The sequence below is a fragment of the Prionailurus viverrinus genome, chromosome A1 (genome assembly GCF_022837055.1).
Source record: "Prionailurus viverrinus isolate Anna chromosome A1, UM_Priviv_1.0, whole genome shotgun sequence".
In the NCBI taxonomy this organism is placed as follows: Eukaryota; Metazoa; Chordata; class Mammalia; order Carnivora; family Felidae; genus Prionailurus; species Prionailurus viverrinus.
In genome coordinates this window covers 123,413,198-123,430,877 of record NC_062561.1, presented here as the reverse complement: position 1 = coordinate 123,430,877, position 17,680 = coordinate 123,413,198, and the positions used below count along the sequence as shown (strand labels likewise).

General features: G+C 41.8%; 1 protein-coding gene across 1 annotated transcript in view; it reads left to right on the top strand.

The window, feature by feature from the left end:
- Positions 1–809: 809 nt before the first annotated feature.
- The window catches only part of DPYSL3 (dihydropyrimidinase like 3), a 114,870-nt gene continuing 97,999 nt past the window's right edge, over positions 810–17,680 (top strand). Inside the window, exon 1 of the mRNA XM_047867215.1 lies at positions 810–1,470. Coding sequence (XP_047723171.1) covers positions 1,081–1,470 — 390 coding nt within the window. The 5' untranslated portion in view covers positions 810–1,080. The remainder of the gene's footprint in view (positions 1,471–17,680) is intronic.

Here is a 17,680-nt window from a genome sequence, read left to right as displayed (position 1 = left end):
CTGTGAGAGCAGACATATACATAAGCAAAATCTGTGTGGAACTGAGGTAACGCGCAAGGCAAAGTCTTTGGTTGTGTATTTTTGAGGTAAACCTTAGCTTATGTGTGAGGCCACGTGGAGGGTTCTGACTGGCGTAAACCTGAGCTTGAGTCACCTTGTGGGGTATTAGCGATGGGTTGGTTGTATGAGGACAGGGTATTGGAAGTATTCTGCAACCCAGGGACCTGTGCATGCCTTTGACCTGTAATGTAATTGTCTGGGAGGCAAATTATGGGTGCTTAAAAAGCAAAATCTAGGGTGCTAAATATGAGGTGAGAATGGTTCGAGGGTAGATTTGTCTGTGAGTCAATTACAGGCTTTTGTGATCGTCAGCGAAGAGGGTACCCATTCAGAGGTTCTTTATTTGAGGGTGCAGGTTTGTGAGGCAGATTCTAGAAGCGGGGACAATTGTGAGACAATTCTAAGATGAGGAGGAGACAAATCTGGGATTATGGGTAAGCAAAGTCTAGGATTGTGAGTCTGGTACATCTGTGCGGGTGCGTGTTGTTGTAAATCAGAGCCCGGCTTTGACACGAACACACCTGAGCCCACTAGGTTTGCGTGCACGAGTGGGGCAGAGAGGTTTGTGTTTGAGAGGCACACTCGGAAGTCAGTGTGGGTGAAAGAGGGTTTCTGTGCCTGTGCGAGAGAGGCGAGTTCTTGAGTGTGAATCTGGGGGCCGCTGGGCGAGCGGGAAGCGTGCGTGCGTGTGTGCGCGCGCGCGCCAAGTTGGGATTTCTACTTTCCAAGGGGCCCCCAGGCCGCGCGACCCTGCGAGGCCACGTTAGGGTCGGGTGCGCGCCGAGGGGCGGCGGGCGGGCGACAGGTCCCGAGCCGGAGCGCGCCGCTGCCCCGGCCCCTGCGCCGCGCGCTCGCTGGCTGGCTGGGGACTGGCAGCAACCGGAGCTGCACTGCCGCCTCTGGCGCGAACGCTCAGGCGCCTCCTCCCGCCCCAGTCACTGTGGCTCGGAGCACGCTGCCGGCGGCTGCCCTTTCCGCCTCTGGGGGAGCAAAGCCGCGGGCCCGCCGTGCGCCTGAACCATGGCCTCGGGCCGGAGGGGCTGGGACAGCTCCCACGAGGACGATCTGCCCGTGTACCTGGCCAGGCCGGGCACCACGGACCAGGTCCCGCGGCAGAAGTACGGCGGCATGTTCTGCAACGTGGAGGGCGCCTTCGAGAGCAAGACGCTGGATTTCGATGCCCTGAGCGTGGGGCAGCGGGGCGCGAAGACTCCCCGGAGCAGCCAGGGCAGCGGCCGCGGCTCCGGGAGCCGGCCGGGAGTGGAGGGGGACACCCCGCGCCGGGGCCAAGGCCGGGAGGAGGGCAGGGAGCCCGCGCCCGCGTCGCCCGCGTCGCCCGCGCCCGCCGGGGTGGAGATCCGGAGCGCCACCGGCAAGGAGGTTTTGCAGAACCTCGGCCCCAAGGACAAGGTAAGGGGGCCCGCGGCTCTCCTCCTCCCGCCCTCGCTCCCTTGGCAGCCCGGGGCGACGCGGCCCGGGCACAACTTTCTCCCGCTCACTCAGCTCGGGGGAAGGGGGACAGGGAGGTGAAGGGCATCCTCTGCTGAGCGTAGCGCGACCTCTCAGCCCGGACCGATATTCGCGCGGGTTCCTAACTGCAGCATCTTCGTGGGCGCGGGACCCGGGTGCGCGGGTTTCCCCCGCTTCCCCGCAGCACCCCCGGGCCGGCGGGTCTGGGTGGGTGTGTCAGCCGGGCCAGCCAGGAAGGCTTCGTGATTTCTAGCCCTTCTCTCCGTCTGAGTAACCATTGGCACAATTGTCTTGGCCCCACTCTGGCCCTCGATTAAATCTCAACCGGGGTCACCAGGGCAGAGGGCACACTGGCGCTGGGAAGATGGGGGTCATCTCCATAGTCCCCGGATGAACGTACAGGATGGGCGGTCCCCCCTCTCACTCTTGAAACATCAGCTCTGTCCCTGAAACTTTCGGGTGTGGAGCCACTAGACTAAACACCCTCATCTGCGTGCCTCTCTTCTGTCCTAGGTCGACATTTCACATCTGTGTTTGTAAAGTGTACATTTGTGTACAAAGCTTGTTGCAAGACTGGGTACCACAGGGATCCAGCTGTCTCTGGAAGACTATCACTTATTTTTGAAAACAGGCAAGAGTATTAAGGGTGCACTTTAAACCAGCACAAGCTGCAAATTCTCTGCTGCTTTTCCATGTGCCAAAGCCAATTTCTTCTGTATGTGTGTTTTTGAGAAACTCGTGACACCCTGAACTGGCTGAAGGTATGGCACTGAAATCCAGCCTGCTCTCATCTATTTGTTTATTTCATAGAAAATCAGAACTGTAGTTCAGAAAATTCAGGGTCTGGGCAGGGCTGGAGTATTCGAAGTTCAAACTGACGCTTTTGAGTTGGGGAACAATAGTAATCAGATACGTCACTCTTGTGTAGATAATGGCTGCAAAATCCATCCACATATATTATTCTCTGTGAATACTGGTATGAATAATAACCCAAAATGGAAATGTCTGCCCCAGAGCAATTACAGTTAATGCTTACCCAAGTTTTAGATGTTTTTCCATTCAAATGCAGTGAGGCAGTCAAAGGAAGGCATATCTCTGCACTGTTTGATTTTGGGAAGTTTAAAAAAATAAACAAAGCTTTAATTATTGATACCACTAGGGAAAGAAAGCACTGAAGTTAGTATTGTGTAAAGACACCTTTGGGAAACAATGTCCGTGCCCCTTGGAATCACTCGTTTAGTTGGTGATTTTCATATCATCCTTAGAGTATGGGATCCCTGTAGGCCCTGCTCAAATACCCTTTTAGGAAAAACTTCGGATATTTTGGAAAAGCTGTGGCTGATTTCTAAACTTAAGAATGGCGTTCCAGGAAGATTATCGCCTCTCTTCAGGTCTGAGCTGATCCCTATTGAAATGTTCCCTTCCTGACTCTAAGGGGTGGGAAAAGTGATGGAAACGGTCGGTAACAATTGCTGTGAGTCAGTGCTATTCCCTTTGCTGGAACACCCCTGATGTAAGCCAGATAATATGCCTGGTTTGCAAGATTTAAGGATGGTAACTAGAGAAAGGGAAAATGTTCCTCCTTTAAACCCAGACATTCTCTTCGTTTTCTTTCCTTTTGCAAACCCTATACTTTTGGCTCCTAATTGAAAAATAATAATACAACTTAAGCATCAGCAGGATTTCTAGTGCTACATGGTTATTTGTAAGTTCAGGCTTGCTGTCAGCTTCATTCAGGCCCTGTTATTATCTCTAATTTGGTTGAATCACACTGCTACAAGAGTCAGCAGACCTTATCTACTTCTGTTCTTGATGGCTATTTCCTTGAGGGAAGGGATTGTGTGTTTGGATTTATCACTATAGCTGAAATGCCTGGAACACTGGAGGTGTTCCAGAAATGGTTGGTATATTAAACCTCCTTAATGAATCCATATTTTTTGCTACATAGATGCAGAATGATTGTCTGGTCTCTCATTTATTTTTTATATTTTAGTTTTGAATGTTTTAGAAGTAAACTCTAGGCCCAATGTGGGGTTTGAATTCACGACCCCAGGGTCAAGAGTCCCATGCTCTACTGACTGAGCCAGCCAGCTGTCCCTTTTGGCCTCTTATTTAAATACCACCATTTTCAGTGAGCCTGTACCTTGAGAAGCAGCTTTCAGAAAACGTCACTTTAAAAAAATTAAATTAAACCCAAATCTGCCTACTTGCGGTTTCTATAAACTATTCTCGGTTCTGACCTTTTAAAATATAAGAATAGAGTTTTTTTTTTAATTTCTGAGGTATTTTAATGACTTGAAGCATGTGGGTTTGTTTATCTGTCAGAAAAGTTGGGTATTGCCACAGTAACAAGCAATCCCCACATCTCAGTGGCTTAACGAAACAGTCACAGTTGATTTCTTGCTCCTGTTACTTGTCCACCATGGGTCACAGGGCAGCTCTGCCCATCATTTCCCCCCCAGGGACCTAGACTGATGGAGGTTTCACCTCTATGCTCTCATGTTAGGAAGAACATGGGCGCGTTGCTCATAGGCTCTGGAACTCCCTTGCTGAGGTTGTGAACATGACTTAGGTTCACATGTCACTGGCCAGAGCAAATCACTAACCTGTGTCCAAAAGAATTGGGAGGGTGTAATCTTACCATGATCCTGTAAGACAGAGATTAGAAATATTTGGAGGGGTTCCTGGCTGGCTCAGTGGGTGGAGCATGTGATGCTTGATCTCAGGGCTATGAGTTCGAGCCTCATTTTGGGCATAGAGCTTACTTAAAAAAATAATAAAAAATGAAAAAAAAAAAAACAAAGTATTTGGAGTATAGCTTTCATATCTCCCCTATACCTGGGGCCAGACTATTGGGATGAGCTCTGGCTCCACCCATCCAAATTATGTGACTATGAGCGTATAACTCGGCCTCTGGGCCTGTGCTTTCTCACCTGCAGAATGTGAATAACACTGAGTACTTTACACATATTGAGTACTCAGCACATATTAGTTATGATTACTCTTTGAGTTTTCACTGCCCTTTATATGTTTGAGGGCAATTGTATTCTTCCTAAAATTCTCTCTTTTAGCCTTATCATTCCTGCCTTCTTTAGCCCTCTCTTATGTAAGCCTTTCACCCTTCTGATTTACTTTTCAGGTTTTCCTATATTTTATAAATATTCTTTCAAAAAATGCAGTGCACAGAACTGAACACAGTGCTTTAGATGGGATATGGTCGTGGCAAAGTATATTAGGCTAGTTAATTTCCTTGACTTACATGGACATCATATGCTTTTGTAGTAGAAGAGCCAGAATTCAAACAGATTTTTCTGAGTCCAGAGTCCATTTTTCTGAGTTCTGACTCCTTCTTTCCAGACAGGGAGGCTGCTGTTTTATTTTAATTCAGTGAGCCTGACCCTGGTGTCTGCTCCTGATGTGTTACTGTCATGCAGGGCAAGGACAGAACTTTCTGCCACACCTCTAGTACTTTCCTCCATCTTGCCGCCAGCCCATTATTCAGAGCAGTTGGAGAACAGTTGCCCAGCCTATGAAAAGAGTTGCTGCAAAATCCTTATTTTTTCAAGTTGAATGCAAAGTTATTAAAAGAGATTAAAAAAAAAATGTCTTGATAAACTCACAGTATGCTTTGTCTACAGCATACCTCCTTATTAACCCCCACCTTAAGGAAATAAGTTTAGTTAATAAATGCATAAATTATGAAGAGATTCTACAACAAACTGTGTGGGAGAATAAAAGTAAAAAAAGGTCTCTGAGTTATACTTTGAATGACAAGTGCCATATTTGAGGTATGATTGGGTGTTTATATTGTGGTTCTGGAGCTACCTGTAAACACCTTGTTAAATAATGTACCTAGATTTTTTTCTTCTGATAGGCATTTATACTGCCCAAATCCTCCCTGGTTGGCTCACATAACTTTTCGTTTGTAACTTTTGACAGTAAGTGCATAAAAAAGCAGTTGTAAATGAAAAGGAAGTATTTTTCACCATTTCTCAAGATGGTTTCCAGAGTTTTTCTTGCAGCAAAGAAATTACTAAGGGGAGGAGAATGATGATATATGGTCTGCCAAGAGCAAATGATACTGCAAAAACTCTGTCATCCAGTGAAAACAAAGTAATGACATTATGATTACATGGGTCTATTGATAACTCCCAGTCAGGAGCCGTGGGTCATTTCTAGTCCCCTGTTTCCCACATGGGCCACTTTCGTGCAAGTTGTTTCCTTTGTGAAGTCAGTAGGGGTTCTGGGTGTAGGAGGAGAGCATTTGAAACGGGCAAGTTGTGGCTCTTAACCTTTTTTTTTTATTTTAAATCATTCGTCCTGTGCCTGTTTGCTCCTGGGTGGAAAATTTTCAAAACGATCCAGAGAAGCTGAAGTTGTCCTCCTTACCCCATGCAAGAGAAGACAGCTGGAAATAGAATTCTAGGTTTATAAAGTCCTCTCCACATCATCAGAATCCCTGGAGTGTATGAATTTTTCAAAGCTGCTCTGACAAACCCAAAGTCCGCACTTAGGCTGGGAGAAAAGGCTCTTGGGTACCTGGCCCCCAGGCCACACTCGAATCAGGAACTATATTAACTTACCCAAACTTGGAAGTGTTTGAAACCTTTCAGAACTTTGGTTTAGTTTGACAGTAGGCATTTGAGGAACATAAAAAAACGTACTTTCCAAGTAATGCTGCGATTGGCAGGGTTCCCTCAAAGTAATGGTCCCTGAAGACAGGGTATTGCTGACGGCTCTTGTAAGTAATGTCTAAGACGGCCAGGGGACTGTCCGTGATGTTTTTCTGTCAGTGATTTCTATAGCTGATTCTCTTTATGATTAATTTCCCCTGGGCGTTATTCCTGCAGATAATGTTCCTGTGAGACAGTGGATAGAGCTTACTAGGAGTAGGGCAGCCTGCCTGAGAATGCAGGCTATGACTGGCAGCTCAGCTCTCCATTTTTGAGAAGAGGCAGAAGTCCATTTATGTGTGTAAGCACTTTTTAAAAGTTAAGCTTATAGGAAGATGGAATGTTAAAGTTTATCTGTACTCTTTTAGAAAAAAATTTTTTTTAATGTTTATTTATTTTCAAGAGAGAGAGAAAGAGAAAGAGTGTGAGCAGGGGAAGGGCAGACAGAGAGGGAGGCACAGAAGCCAAACCAGGTTCCGGGCTCTGAGCTGTCTGCGCAGAGCCCGACACGGGGCTGGAACCCATGAACCGTGAGATCATGACCTGAGCTGAAGTCAGACGCTTAACTGACTGAGCCACCCAGGCACCCCAAAGTTTATCTGTACTCTTAACCTGGACTTATGTGGCTTTGAAAAACCAGTTCTACTCCATCAAAAACCAATGAGATGAGGCAAACAAACAATAAACAAAGCAACAAACAGAAACTAAACCAAGAGGATAAAGCATTAGCAGTCTCAACTTGGAGACCCAATCTTTACCCAGCTTGGGCAACTCACCTCCCTTCTCTCTGAGACTTAGCTTCCTCCTTTCTAAAATGAAGGGCCTTGGGGCGCCTGGGTGGCTCAGTCGGTTAAGCGTCCGACTTCGGCTCAGGTCACGATCTCGCGGTCTGTGAGTTCGAGCCCCGCATCGGGCTCTGGGCTGATGGCTCGGAGCCTGGAGTCTGCTTCCGATTCTGTGTCTCCCTCTCTCTCTGCCCCTCCCCCGTTCATGCTCTGTCTCTCTCTGTCCCAAAAATAAATAAATGTTAAAAAAAAAATAAAAAAAAGAAGTAAAAAAAATAAAATGAAGGGCCTGGACCAGGTCTATAAGCTTCTTTTATTGTACACCTCTATGCAAAAATTTTTTGAGCATGGTCTCTCTCTCTCTATGTATAGGTACACACGTGCATATGTATAAATTACATGCACAACATACATACAATTGACCCTTGAGAAACACAGGGGTTAGGGTGCTAACCCCCATGCAGTCAAAAATCCATGTGTACCCATGGACTCCCCTGAACCTTAACCATTAATAGCTTGCTGTTGACCAGAAGCCTTACTGATAACATAAACAGTCAATTAATACAGTTTATATACAGTTTGTATATAAAATACAAACATTTTGTATGTTATACGTATTGCATGCTGTATTCTTATGAGAAAGTAAGCTAGAGAAAAGAAAATGTTATTAAGAGAATTGTAAGGAAGAGAAAATATATGTACAGTACTGTATGGTATTTATAAAAATAAATCCACATGTAAATGGACCAGTGCAGTTCAAACCTGTGTTGTTCACTGGTCAACTGTATTAATATCTTATGACTGTTATACAATACAAAACAAGTACAAAGTAAAATATTGTATATACAAATATAGATCCTGATATTTTTCTCTTGTGCCCTAGTGGCTTGTCTTGCCCACACAATTCGGTAAGTGCTCGTGAGTCCTTTATCTTCAGATCAAAGCCATAACAGTCAGTGGTTCTAATATTATGGTCATTAATGAATTCATTGTCAATTTGAGTTCTTCAGTGATATATGCTCTTTTATTGACCAGTTTCTAAGAGAAATAAACTGTGGAAGCCTTGCAGTGAGGCTACAGACTGAGTGTTGGTAGTGTTCAGTATACTCTCTTTCGGTATGTGAGGTTGGGCCAGTGGGGTGTGGACAACAAGGTCACCATAAATAGGGTGAGGAGTCCCCAGACCTCCCTTCAGCGTCTAATTTTTTCTGTACTCCTTTATTCTAAAAACACTTATTAAGCACCGGCTATGTAGGTGCACAATCAAAACCTAAGACGAACCAAAGAGATAAACAATAGGAAAGCATTAACTGCATTTCCTTGTAGTCTCCCATTGAAAATTGCTGTTACTACAATGATGTATTTTCTTTACATCTGTGTGTGTGTGACACATATGTTTTTCATTCCAAAATAAAAGTGGGAATATACATTATTATATATTTTTAAACTATTTTTGACCACTTTAATGCATTTTAATAAACTTTATTTCTGAGAACAGTTTTAGGTTCACAGCAAAAATGAGTGGAAAGTACAGAGATTTCCCTTGTTTCTCCTGCCCCGACACTTTCATAGCTCCCTCCGTTATCCACATCTCCCACCAGAGCAGTACATTTCTTACACTTGAAGAACGCTCACTGACACATCTTTATCACCCACAGGCCATAGTTTACATTAGGGTTCACTCTTGGTGTTGTACAGTCTGTGGATTTTGACAAATGCATAATGATATATATCCATCATTATAGTAGGAAACACAGTATTTTCATTGCCCTGGAAGTCCATTGAGCTCACCTATTTATTCCTCCCTTTCTTCTAAACGCTGGCAACTACAATCTTTCTATTGTCTCCATAGCTTTGCCTTTGTTAGAATATCATATTTTGGGAATCATACAGTCTGTAGCTTTTTCAGATTGCCTTTTTTCACTTAGCAATATGTATTTAACAATCCTCCAAATCTTTTCATGGCTGGAAAGCTCATATCTTTTTAGCATGGAATAATATTCCATTTTCTGGATGTACAGTTTATCCATTCACCTACTGGAGGACATTTTGGTTGCTTCTCAGTTTTGGCAATTATGACTCAAGCTTCTATAAACATTTGTATGTAGCTTTTTACGTGGACATTTCATTTGAGTAAATACCAAGGAGTGCAGTTGTTGAATGGTGTTGGATGAGTACTTTTAATTTTGTAAGAAATCTCTAAACTGTCTTCCAAAGTGGTTGTACCATTTTTTGTATTCCTACCAGCAATTAATGAGAGTTTCTGTTGCTCCACATCCTTGTCAGCATTTGGTGTTGTTACTGTTTTGGATTACGGCCTACAATAGTAGTAGATGTGTAGAGATTTCTCATTGTTGCTTCAATTTACAATTATCTGATGACATAATGTTGAACATCTTTTCATATGCTTATTGTCATCTGGGTATCTTTTTGGTGAGGTGTCTGTTCAGGTCTTTGGCCCATTTTCTAACTGGATTATTCATTTTCCTATTGCTGAGTTTTAAGAGTTCTTTGTATATTTTAGATAATAATCCTTTGTCAGGTGTGTCTCTTGCAAATATTTTTCTCCCAGTCTATGGCTTGACATTGTTTTTTTGTAGAAAAGAAGTTTTTAATTTTACTGAAGTCCAGCTTATCAATTTTTTCTTTCATCAGTTATGCCTTTGGTGTTGTATCTAAAAAGTCATTGCCATACCCAAGGTCCTCTGGGGTTTTTTCTATCTTATTTTCTAGGAGTTTTATAGTTTTCATTCTACATTTAGGTCTATGATCCATTTTGAGTTAATTTTTGTGAAGGGTTTAAAGTCTCTGTCTACATTCATTTTATTGCGTGTGGATGTTCAATTGCTCCAGCACCATTTGTTGAAAAAGACTATCTTTTCCCGTTCTATTGCTTTTGCTTCTTTGTCAAAGATCAGTTGACTCTATTTATATGGACCTATTTCTAGGTTCTCTGTTTTGATCTATTAATCTGCTTGTGTATTCTTTTGCCAATACCACATTGTCTTATTTTTTATTTATTCACTTTGAACGTTATTATTATTATTTTTTAAGCAGACTCCACACCCACTGTGGGGCATGAACTCATGACAGCAAGATCAAGAGTTGCATGCTCTTCCAACTGAGCCAGACAGGCACCTCTAATACCATATTGTCCTGATTAGTGTAGCTTCGTTGTAAGTCTTGAAGTTGAGTGGTGTCAGTTCTCATCACTAAGTATGAGGTTAGCTGTAGGTTTTGAATTGATGTTCTTTATCAAGTCGAGGGCATTCTCATCTATACCTAGTTGGCTGAGAACTTTTATCATGCGTGGGTGCCAGATTTTGTCAAGTGGTTTTCCTGCATCTGTTGATTTTGTTCACTGTTCTTTTTTAGCCTCTTGATGTGGTAGATTACATTAATTTTCCAGTGTTGAACCAGCCTTCCATTCCTTGGATAAAATCCACTTGGTCATGGTATGTAATTCTTTGTATACATTGTTGAATTTGATTTGCTAATATTTTGTCAACAGAATTTACATCTGTGCCTAAGAGAGGTATTGGTGTCTCCTTTTCTTTTTTGTAAGGTCTATCTGGTTTTGGATTCGAGTAATGGTGTTCTCCTAGAATGAGCTAAGAAGTATTCCCTTTGCTTCTGTCTCTGGAGGAGCTTGTAGAGAATTGGCTTAATTTCTTCTTTAAATGTTTGCTAGAGTTCACGAGTGAACCCACCTGGGCCCAGTGCTGTTTAGGAATTAATTATTGATTAAATTTCTTTAATAGATATAGACCTATTCAGATTGTCTATTTCTTCTTGTGTGAGTTTACTAGATTGTGTCTGTCAAGGAAATTATCTATTTTATCTAGATTATCAAATTTGTGGGCATAGAGTTTTTCATAATATTCTTTCTTATCTTTTTAATGTTGATGGAATCTGTAGTGATGTCCCCTCTTTCATTTCTGATAAAAGTAGTTTGGGTCTTCTCTTGTTTTTCTTAGTTATCCTAGCTAGATGCTTATCAATTTTATTGGTCAAAGAATGGGCTTTTGGCTTAGTTAATTTTCTTTATTGATTTCTTATTTTCAATTTCATTGATTTATGTTCTAATTTTTATTCTTTTCTTCTGCTTACTTTGGATCTAATTTGTCTTCTTTTTCTAGTTGTAAGATGGGCGCTTAGATTATTGATTTTCAGTCTTTTTTTTCCTTTTTAATATGTTCATTCAATGTTATAAATTTCCTTCTAAGCAATGTTTTAATTGCATCCCACAAATTTTGTTATACTATATTTTCACTTTAATTTAGGTCAAAATATTTATAAATTTCTTTTGAAAATTCTTCAGTGACCCATGTGTTATTTGAAAGGTATTTAATCAATTATTTTGGGGTTTTCCTGCTATATTTTTGATACTCATTTATGTTTTAATTGTGTAAGAGCAGACATTATATGATTTATATTATTTTAAATTTAAGATGTGTTTTATAGGTCAGAATGGGGTCTATCTTGGTGAATGTTCTATGTGAGCTTGAGAAGAATGTACATTCTTCTTTTGTTAGATAAAGTAGTCTGTGGTATCAGTAATATCTAGCTCATTGATAGTTCTATTGAATTCAACTATGTCCTTACTGATTTTCTGTCTGCTGGATCTGTCCATTTCCTACAGAGGGGTGTTTAGAGTCTCCAAATATAATAGTGGATTCATCTGTTTCTCCTTGCAATTCTACTGGTTTTTCCTTACATACTTTGATGCTTTTTTTGTAGACACATATATGTTAAGAATTATTATGTATTCTTGGAGAATTGACCCTTTTATAATAATACCTGATGAATAACTTTCCTACTTTGAAGTCTGCTTTGTCTGAAATTAACATAGCTATTCCTGCTTTCTGTTGATTAGTGTTAGCAGAGTGTGTTTTTTCTCTACCCATTTACTTTTGGTTCATTTGTGTCCTTACATTTAAAGTTGGTTTCTTGTAGACAATGTATAGTGGGGTTGTGTTTTTGACCCACTCTGACAATTTCTGTCTTCTCATTCGTGCATTTAAACCATTGACATTCAAGGTGATTATTGATATAGCTAGACTCATATTTACTATATTTGCTGGTGTTTTCTGCTTCTTTTCCTTTTCCTTGTTCTTATTTTGTCTTCCATTCTTTTTCTGCCCTTTGTAAAGATTTTAATTGAGCATTTTATGTGATTCCATTTTCTTTCCTATCTTAGCATGTCAGTTACATTTAAAAAAAATGATTATTTATTTATTTTGAGAAAGCGAGTGAGTGGAGGAGGAGCAGACAGAGAGAAAAAGAGGGAGAGAGAGAATTCCAAGCAGGCCCCGCACTGTCAGCACAGAGCCCTACGTGGGGCTCGAACTCAGGAACCATGAGATCATGACCTGAGCTGAAAACAAGAGTCCAAGCTTAACTGACTGAAGCACCCAGGTGCCCCTCACACTTCTTTTTTACTTTTTCTAGTGGTTGCCCTAGAGTTCGTAGTATGCATTTACGACTCACCCAGGTATACCGCCAAATAACACTGTACCACTTCATGGGTAGTGCAAGTACCATAAAATAACAAAATATTTGCAATTCTTCCCTGCTCTGTCCCTTGTATTATTAGTTATTCACTTCACTTATACAGAAGCATATATAGACATATCTAATTGAATGCATTGTTGCTATTATTATTTTGAACAAACCATTACATGTTAGATCAATTAAGGATGAGAAAAATTACATTTTTATATTAGCGTCACTTATTCCTCCTGTAGTGCTCTTTCTTTTTTTCATGGACATTCACATTGCAGACCCCTATCATTTCTTGTTTGTGAAGAATTTCTTTTAACATTTCTTGCAAGGCAGATGTACTGCCAACACATTCCCTCAGTTTTTATTTGTCTGAGAAAGTCTTTATTTCTCCTTCCATTTTTTAAAATGATAGTGGACACATGTCATTAGTTTCTGGTATACAACAAAGTGATTCCACAAGACTACATGATATGCTACGCTCGCCACCCGTGTAGCTACCTTCTGTCACTATACAGCCCTATTACAGTACCACTCACTATATTCCCTGTGCTGTTCCTTTTATCCCAGTGACTTACTCATTTCATAACTGAAAGCCTTTATCTTCTGCTCCCCTTCACCCATTTTGCCCCTCTTTGACCCTCTTGGCCTCTGGCAACCATCAGTTTTTTCTCTGTATTTATGGGTCTGTTTCTGCTTTTTGTTTGTTTGTTCATTTGTTATGTTTTCTAGATTCCACACATAAGTAAAATCATATAGTACTTGTCTTTCTCTGACATTTCATTTAGCATTATACCCTCTAGGTCTGTCCATGTTGATGCAAATGGCAAGATCTCATTTTTTTATGGCAGTATAATATTCCATTATATGTGTGTGTATACATATATATGTGTGTGTATACATGTATACATATATATGTGTATACATATATATGTGTATACATATATATGTGTGTGTATACATATATATATATGTATATATATATCACATCTTCCTTATCCATTCGTCTGTGGATGGACACTTGGGTTGCTTCCATATCTTAGCTGTTGTACATAATACTGCAGAAAACATAGGGGTGTATGTATCTTTTCAAATTAGTGTTTTTGCTTTCTTTGCGTAAATACCCAGTAGTGGGATTACTGGATCATCTGGTATTTCTATTTTTAATTTTTTAAGGAACTTTCATGCTGTCTTCCCGTATGTTTTCCAGCCACTGTTGGTGGCTCCACCAATTTACATTCCCACCAACAGTGCATGAAGGTTCCTTTTTCTCTGCATCCTTACCAGTGCTTGTTGTTTCTTGTCTTTCTGATTCTAACCATTCTGACAGGTGTGAAGTGATATCTTAACTGTGTTTTGATTTGCATTTCCCTGAGATGAGTGATGTTGGGCATCTTTTCATGTGTTCTTTTTCACTTTGGAAGGATATTTTGCAAGGTCAGAATTGTAGGATGGTGGGTTTTTTCTCTCAACACTTTATTTTTTGAATTTCTTTAAAAAATTTTTTAATGGTTAGTTTTGAGAGAGAGAGAGAGAGAGAGCACGCGCGCGAGAGCAAGCACTGGTGGGGGAGGGGCAGAGAGAGAGGGAAACACAGAAGCTGAAGCAGGCTCCAGTACAGAGCTGTCAGTACAGAACCTAACATGGGGCTCAAACTCACAAACTGTGAGATCATGACCTGAGCCGAAGTCAGACACTTAATGGACTGAGCCACCCAGGCACCCTTCTCTCAACACTTTAAATATGTCAATCTATTCTCTTTTGTTTGTATGGTTTCTGAGAAGAAATCCGATGTAACTTTTATCTTTGCCTCTGTTGTGATGTATTACATATTTAGCTACTGGTTTCTTAAAAAAATTTTATTTAAAAAAAATTTTTAAAGTAACTTATACACCCAGTATGGGGCTTGAACCCACAACCCTAAGATCAAGAGTCGTATGTTCTGCTGACTGAGCCAGGCTTGCTGAGTTACTCATTTCTTTTAGTTGGGCATTTATATTTTTGCTTTCAGTTTCAATTTCACTTTTACTTCTCTTCTTTTGTCATTGTAAATAAGGAGGTGAGAGATGTTCTTCTAGCCAAATCTTTGTGTGTATTCATTTCTTTATCATTCGTGAATGGAAACTTCCTGGAAACGGTTGCATGTGGAGGGGTTGTTTTCATGCTACGGGAAGAGTGAGCATGGGATGCTTGCTTGCCATGTGGGACTGCAAGGGCAGGACTCTGGGTAAATCAGGGAAGAAGAAGGAGGAGTGCAGGCTGGGCCACAATGCTCAACAGCAGAGATGAAGGGGCCACAGGAGCCAGGCAAGGGGGTGGGGTGTAGAGTAAAAGACGTTGGAAGAAGATTTTAGATCTTAGCTGGAGATAAAATGTAGAAAGAAAAAACAAAGCGTCTGTTCTCTCTCTACTAAAGTAGTTGTCAGCATAATCTCTTGGAATTCTACCTTTCCTTGGCTTTAGGGCACAGAGACGAGGTTCACGGTGTGTTCTAATGAAAAGCTCCATTTATGGAGTACTTGCTCATGCAAGGAACCGCTGCTACTGGCAATCCTTACACTAACCCTACGGAATAGGTATTAATATCTACATTGACTGGAAGAGAAACCGAATCTTGGAGAGGTGCCTTGACTTCCTTTAATTATACAACTAGAAAGGGATAAAGTCCAGATTTTGGCCTAAGGACTGTCTGATGGATTTTTGCATACTATTTTGCTGTTCTTTTATGTGGTGGCAGCTAAACATTGGTACTGAGTGGGGTCCAGCACTAGAACTGGCTTGGTTAAGAGGATCATCCCAATAAAATTTCTACCAGGGGGACTTTCTGGAGAGTGAGTGGACGGGGCTCATAGAATCAAAATAGGGAAGCTGAATTTGATCAAGTCCAAAAGGTGAACACAGTTACTGAACCGGAAGACATTAGAAGCTCTGAATCCCGGGGGCACCTGGGTGGCTCAGTCAGTTAAGGGTCCTACTTCTGCTCAGGTCATAGTCTCATGGTGTATAAGTTCGAGCCCCGTGTCAGGCTATGCACTGACGGCTCAGAGCCTGGAACCTGATTTGGATTCTGTGTTTACCCCCCTCTCTCTGTCCCTCCCCGGCTTGTGCTCTCTCTCTCTCTCTCAAGAGTAAGTAAATAAACATTAAAAAAGAAGAAGAAGAAGAAGAAGAAGAAGAAGAAGAAGAAGCAGCAGCAGCTGTGAATCCCTAGAAAGAGGCCAAGAGGCGGAGCAAGGGAACAAGTGGAGAGGCTCAGAGAGTTTTCATGGTATTCCCCAAGTGCTGATGATAATTTTTCTTGGATGCTGTGACTTGTTGGTAGGTTTGCCTCATTTAAAGCACTTTTACTATCTGCTAAGGGCAGATCCTATTCAAAGGATGGTGCCAGAGATAGGGCTCAAACTGAGATCTACAGGAGGCCTGGGGATCGCTCACACACCACTTTTCTAGACAATCCGTACCAAGGACAGAACGATTTGGTTTATTTCCAAGAAGCTAGCCTGTGTCCGAAGAGAAAAGATTCAGTGCTTATGTTGAGTTGAAAGTGGGCTAGGGAGGGACTGTTTTCCTCTTACTAATATCCTCACATTCTCTCACTTGGATAGAAAGAAAGAAACCCACTGAAATGGGAAGTTGAAGTTGTGGGATAAATGGATCCTAAGCGAGAAGTAAAAAAAACAAAAAACAAAAAACAAAAACCATTGATGAATAATAATATCTCACACAATTGGTAGGGAGACAAAACCTTTCCAGAGATACAGTTTTCTTCTACTTACCAAGCAAGAGTGAGGAAGCCAGCCAGATCTTTCAGTGAGATTGTAGAGTGGAGTATAGGGAGTTTCTCCTGGGTGTTGGGGAGTTGAAATGAAGGCAGTATCTGGCAATGCATGCCGTCAACTAAGAGTTTGTAAATAAAGGATGAGATATCCCTCACGTGCCTACAACAAGAGTCTATAAAGGCTTAGATAATAAATATTTTAGGCTTTGTGGGCTATCAGGTGTCCACCCCAACTTCCAGAGTCTGTATAACAAAGTTATCCATAGACAATATGTGTGTGAATGAATGAGTGTGGCTGTGTGCCACTAAAACTTTACAGAAATCAGGCAGTGGGCTGGATTTGACCCAAGGGCATTTGTTTGTCAGCTCTTGGTCTTGAATATAAGAGGGGCATAAGGGTGTATGGGATTGTGTGTTTGCATGAGCATTGGAGTAGCAGAGGGGACCTTAGCAGCTTTTCAATATGAAAAGATTTAGAAATTTGAGGTAACTAGGCAAAACCATTTGAAAGGCTCAGAAACACTTGCGCTCCTTTCAGGATGTCTGGAGTTTGGAGGAGGAAATTAAAAATAAACACATACCTGGCAATGAAGAGGAGAACACTGCAAGATTTTTTAGAGATGGCAAATTTACGAAGCGGAGACAAGGTTTTGTAAAGAACAAAGACGGGGAAAGGTGGGGGGGGGGGGGGCGGTCGAATAGGATAACCTGGAAATGACAGTGAGAAAGAAACAAATACAGGAAGTCCGAGTGATTAGGAAGAAGGAGGTCAGGCTGAAAATTAAGCTTTCCTGCCGCGCTAGAAAAAGCAGAGGTGTGAAGGCAGCCAACATCTTGGAGCTGCAAAGAGGAGAGCAAACGGTGGAAAATAGGTTCTCTTGGAGTCCTTAACAGAACGTGACATTGTTAAGTGAATGGGGAGAATGCTTACTCACACGGAGAACATGCAAACAGATTTAAAAATGGGAAGTTTGGGGAGCTGAAATAATGCCTTTATAAATATGTGCTTAAGAGTGTTCAGAGAAAGGGTGTACTCGGGAGGGTGTGTACTGCCTTTTGGAACATGTATGCTCACCATTCAGGAAACCTGACTTGAGGTCAGGAATTCAGCTGGGGCTAGCTCCCCTCGGGGCATGCAGTGAGAGTCAGTGGCTGTCCCTCTGAGCTTTCATTCATTTATTTATTCTTTCATCCATTCATGAGTCCAACAGATACTTACTAAGACTCCATCCTTAGCCTTTTCAGGGTCACTAGCAATCAGAGATCTGTCAGGTACTCGAAGGGATTTGCGAAAGAGGTGATGGCAGCTTTAAAGTGAGTGCTCAGAGGAAGGGCACGGGTTCCCCTTCCACCAAGGGAGGGAGAAGGAAGGAAATAGATATTCACAAAAAAGATTTCTCTGTCACATGGCA